The sequence below is a fragment of the Oncorhynchus gorbuscha genome, linkage group LG13, assembly GCF_021184085.1.
Source record: "Oncorhynchus gorbuscha isolate QuinsamMale2020 ecotype Even-year linkage group LG13, OgorEven_v1.0, whole genome shotgun sequence".
Classification (NCBI taxonomy): Eukaryota; Metazoa; Chordata; class Actinopteri; order Salmoniformes; family Salmonidae; genus Oncorhynchus; species Oncorhynchus gorbuscha.
In genome coordinates this window covers 45,206,321-45,211,320 of record NC_060185.1, presented here as the reverse complement: position 1 = coordinate 45,211,320, position 5,000 = coordinate 45,206,321, and the positions used below count along the sequence as shown (strand labels likewise).

The 5,000-nt window shown below is 49.1% G+C and overlaps 1 protein-coding gene across 5 annotated transcripts in view; it reads left to right on the top strand.

Moving 5' to 3' along the window:
- The window catches only part of LOC123992976 (unconventional myosin-Ic-like), a 99,800-nt gene that overhangs the window by 72,140 nt on the left and 22,660 nt on the right, over nucleotides 1-5,000 (top strand). For all 5 annotated transcript variants that reach the window (XM_046294675.1, XM_046294677.1, XM_046294678.1 and 2 more), the window contains 3 exons: nucleotides 1,067-1,165; nucleotides 4,579-4,692; nucleotides 4,966-5,000. The exon at nucleotides 4,966-5,000 is cut by the window's right edge and continues 37 nt beyond it. In XM_046294675.1, coding sequence (XP_046150631.1) covers nucleotides 1,067-1,165; nucleotides 4,579-4,692; nucleotides 4,966-5,000 — 248 coding nt within the window. The remainder of the gene's footprint in view (nucleotides 1-1,066; nucleotides 1,166-4,578; nucleotides 4,693-4,965) is intronic.

Sequence of the window (5,000 nt, the reverse complement as noted above, 5' to 3'; positions counted from 1 at the left end):
GTGTGTGATTTGAGATGTATCCCGAAGTCTCCTTTTTTGCTTTTACAGCAGGAAGAGGTGTGTGTCTGCGCTCTCTCGCTCTCTCTCGCTCTCTCGCGCGCTCTCTCTCGCGCTCTCTCGCTCTCTCTCGCTCTCTCTCTCTCTCTCGCGCTCTCTCGCGCTCTCTCGCTCTCTCTCGCGCTCTCTCTCGCTCTCTCTCGCCCTCTCTCTCGCGCTCTCGCTCTCTCTCGCTCTCTCTCTCTCTCTCTCTCTCTCTCTCTCTCTCTCTCTCTCTCTCTCTCGCGCTCTCTCACGCTCTCGCGCTCTCTCGCTCTCTCTCGCTCTCTCTCGCTCTCTCTCGCTCTCTCTCGCGCTCTCTCGCGCTCTCTCGCGCTCTCTCGCGCTCTCTCGCGCTCTCTCTCGCGCTCTCTCTCGCTCTCTCTCGCTCTCTCTCGCGCTCTCTCTCGCGCTCTCTCTCGCGCTCTCTCTCGCTCTCTCTCGCGCTCTCTCGCGCTCTCTCGCTCTCTCTCGCGCTCTCTCTCGCTCTCTCTCGCTCTCTCTCTCTCGCTCTCTCTCGCTCTCTCGCTCTCTCGCGCACACTCATGTTCTCTAGTGTGTGCTGGCTGTGGCCCTGTGGGAGACCTGCTTAATGGACCCAGTGTGTTATTAGTGCTGCTATAGAGATGCTCTCAGGTGAAAGAGTTGTCTATCCCTCCTCACTCCCCCGCTGAGACCTACAATATTTCTGCAAACACGCGCACAGACACATTATTTAGTCAGCCAATGAATGTGTGGGCGTTCAGTATGCGGCGTGCACACGCCTTGCGTAAATGAGTGTCTGTGTTTGCTGGATCTACAATTTAGTACGCATACGGCCTGTAGCGAGGAAGCATGTAAAACAGGAACCTGCCGATCTTTCAGAAACGTCTGAACGTGTCTACGTGGAGCAGCTTGGTAGATGTTTTTAACTTACTGTTTTACTTCTTACTAACATGGATTTACATGTCGGCTGCTTTGTTGAGGAACTTGCAATGTAGAATTGTGGTGTTTTGGCTTCAACCGTGTTTTGTCTGTGTGGGTTTCTCAGGGGAACTGTCCCAAGGTGAGCTCCATCAACGACCGCAGCGACTGGAAGGTGGTGAGGAAAGCCCTGTCTGTCATCGGCTTCAGCGAGGACGAGGTGGAGGTATGAACCTGTTCTTACAACACAGACACACAGACATGATGATAGCCGCTTAGGTCGGTGTGTTGTTGATCACCTTAAATACTACTACTGAACACTTATTCCATTTTTGACTGCCTGACCGATCTCGTCTGACCGATCTCGCCTGACCAATCTCGTCTATGCTTTGGGTGCCACCCTCTGTTTTGTTATTGTCGAGTAACATGCTGTATTCCCCTTTGCTGCAGTCTTGTGTATATAGTCAGGTTGTGTGACTGTCTATATTGACCAATAAAGTGGTCTTATCGTGTGTGTGTGTGTGATGAGAGGGCTGATTTGTGTGGATGTTTTTTGCATTTTCATGACTGTGGTCTTGGCTTTGGGCCAGAGCTCAGTATTTCTCTGTTCAGTGAGGGAAGAGGGAGAGAGCAGTGCTGCTCAAAAAAAATAAAGGGAACACTTAAACAACGCAATGTAACTCCAAGTCAATCACACTTCTGTGAAATCAAACTGGCCACTTAGGAAGCAACACTGATTGACAATACATTTCACATGCTGTTGTGCAAATGGAATAGACAACAGGTGGAAATTATAAGCAATTATCAAGACACCCCCAATAAAGGAGTGGTTCTGCAGGTGGTGACCACAGACCACTTCTCAGTTCCTATGCTTCCTGGCTGATGTTCTGGTCACTTTTGAATGCTGGCGGTGCTTTCACTCTAGTGGTAGCATGAGACTGAGTCTACAAGCCACACAAGTGGCTCAGGTAGTGCAGCTCAGCCAGGATGGCACATCAATGCGAGCTGTGGCAAGAAGGTTTGCTGTGTCTGTCAGCGTAGTGTCCAGAGCATGGAGGCGCTACCAGGAGACAGGCCAGTACATCCGGAGACGTGGAGGAGGCCGTAGGAGGGCAACAACCCAGCAGCAGGACCGCTACCTCCACCTTTGTGCAAGGAGGAGTAGGAGGAGCACTGCCAGAGCCCTGCAAAATGAGCTCCAGCAGGCCACAAATGTGCATGTGTCTGCTCAAATGGTCAGAAACAGACTCCATGAGGGTGGTATGAGGGCCCGACGTCCACAGGTGGGGGTTGTGCTTACAGCCCAACACTGTGCAGGACGTTTGGCATTTGCCAGAGAACACCAAGATTGGCAAATTCGCCACTGATGCCCTGTGCTCTTCACAGATGAAAGCAGGTTCACACTGAGCACATGTGACAGATGTGACAGAGTCTGGAGACGCCGTGGAGAACGTTCTGCTGCCTGCAACATCCTCCAGCATGACCGGTTTGGCGGTGGGTCAGTCATGGTGTGGGGTGGCATTTCTTTGGGGGGCCGCACAGCCCTCCATGTGCTCGCCAGAGGTAGCCTGACTGCCATTAGGTACCGAGATGAGATCCTCAGACCCCTTGTGAGACCATATGCTGGTGCGGTTGGCCCTGGCTTCCTCCTAATGCAAGACAATGCTAGACCTCATGTGGCTGGAGTGTGTCAGCAGTTCCTGCAAGAGGAAGGCATTGATGCTATTGACTGTCCCGCCCGTTCCCCAGACCTGAATCCAATTGAGCACATCTGGGACATCATGTCTCGCTCCATCCACCAACAGACTGTCCAGGAGTTGGCGGATGCTTTAGTCCAGGTCTGGGAGGAGATCCCTCAGCAGACCATCCGCCACCTCATCAGGAGCATGCCCAGGCATTGTAGGGAGGTCATACAGGCACGTGGAGGCCACACACACTACTGAGCCTCATTTTGGCTTGTTTTAAGGACATTACATCAAAGTTGGATCAGCCTGTAGTGTGGTTTTCCACTTTAATTTTGAGTGTGACTCCAAATCCAGACCTCCATGGGTTGATACATTTGATTTGCTTGATAATTTGTGTGATTTTGTTGTCAGCACATTCAACTATGTAAAGAAAAAAGCATTGAATAAGAATATTTCATTCATTCAGATCTAGGATGTGTTATTTTAGTGTTCCCTTTATGTTTTTGAGCAGTGTATATAGTATACAGTACTCAGTGGTGGGAAAAGAGTACCACATTTTCATACTTGACTAAATGTAAAGATACCTTTTTTTTAAAATGGAAAGTGACTCAAGTGAAAGTAAAAGTCACCCAGTAAAATACTACTGTAGTAAAAGTATTTGGTTTTTAATATATGTAAGTATCAATAGGGATGACCAGGGATGTTCTCTTGATAAGTGTGTGAATTGGACCATTTTCCAATTCTGTCCTGCTAATCATTCAAAATGTAACGAGTAATTTTGGGTGTCAGGGAAAATGTATGGAGTAAAAAGTACAATATTTTCTTTAGGAATGTAGTTAAGTAAAAGTTGTCAAATCTAAATTGTAAATTACAGATACCACAAACATCTACTTGAGTAGTATTTCAAAGTATTTGTCTTAAGTACTTTACACCACACACAATAAGAGGCCAACTTCACTATATGTTGTATATGCACGCATGTGGGGGGAGGATGGTCAGTTGAATTATATTTTATAACTCTTCAAGTCCAAGATAGCCTAATCTAATCCTTGCAGTCATCAAGATAACTTTGTCTTCAGAACATCACAATAAAATGTGTATAATCTTATCATGTTGAATGTTCACATGGCTTTTTTTTGTCTCGCTCTCTCTCACTGTGTCTCTCTCTCTCTCTCTCTCTCTCTCTCTCTCTCACTGTGTCTCTCTCTCTCTCTCTCTCTCTCTCTCTCTGTGTCTCTCTCTCTCTCTCTCTCGCTGTGTCTGTCTCGCTCTCTCTCGCTGTGTCTGTCTCGCTCTCTCTCGCTGTGTCTGTCTCGCTCTCTCTCGCTGTGTCTCTCTCGCTCTGTCTCGCTCTCTCTCGCTGTGTCTCTCTCGCTCTGTCTCGCTGTGTCTCTCTCGCTCTGTCTCGCTGTGTCTCTCTCTCTCTGTGTCTCTCTCTCTCTCTCTCTCGCTGTGTCTCTCTCGCTCTGTCTCGCTCTCTCTCGCTGTGTCTCTCTCGCTCTGTCTCGCTCTCTCTCGCTGTGTCTCTCTCGCTCTGTCTCGCTGTGTCTCTCTCGCTCTGTCTCGCTGTGTCTCTCTCGCTCTGTCTCGCTGTGTCTCTCTCGCTCTGTCTCGCTGTGTCTCTCTCGCTCTGTCTCGCTGTGTCTCTCTCGCTCTGTCTCGCTCTCTCTCACTGTGTTTCTCTCGCTCTGTCTCTCTCACTGTGTCTCTCGCTCTCGCTCTCGCTCTGTCTCTCTCTCGCTCGCTCTCGCTCTGTCTCTCTCTCTCGCTCTCTCTCACTGTGTCTCTCTCTCTCTCGCTCGCTCTCTCTCGCTGTGTCTCTCTCGCTCGCTCTGTCTCACTGTGTCGCTCTCTCTCGCTGTGTCTCTCTCGCTCGCTCTCTCTCACTGTGTCTCTCTCGCTCTCTCTCTCTCTGTGTCCCGCGCTCTCTCTCTGTGTCTCTCTGTCTCTGTAGGAGCTGTTAAACATTATTGCCAGCGTCCTTCACTTGGGGAACATTCAGTATGGAGGAGAGGACAGTGGCAATGCCTACATCACTACAGACACACAGATCAAATACCTGGCGAGGGTATGACTTCTTCCTCCTGACTACAGTGTACCCATGGGGACACTACTCATGCTGCACTCAGTCAGTCATGTACCCTGTAGTCAGTCATGTACCCTGTAGTCAGTCATGTACCCTGTAGATAGTCATGTACCCTGTCGATACTCGTAACACATTACTATCTTCATAACTCGATAGTATCACCGTTCATTGGCTCAATAGGATAAATAACATTGATACTGGTGTTGAAAGAATGAGTTTGGAGGTGTGTTAAAGTTTTTGCTGTCGACGTTGCAGTTACTAGGAGTGGATGGTTTGGTCCTGAAAGAGGC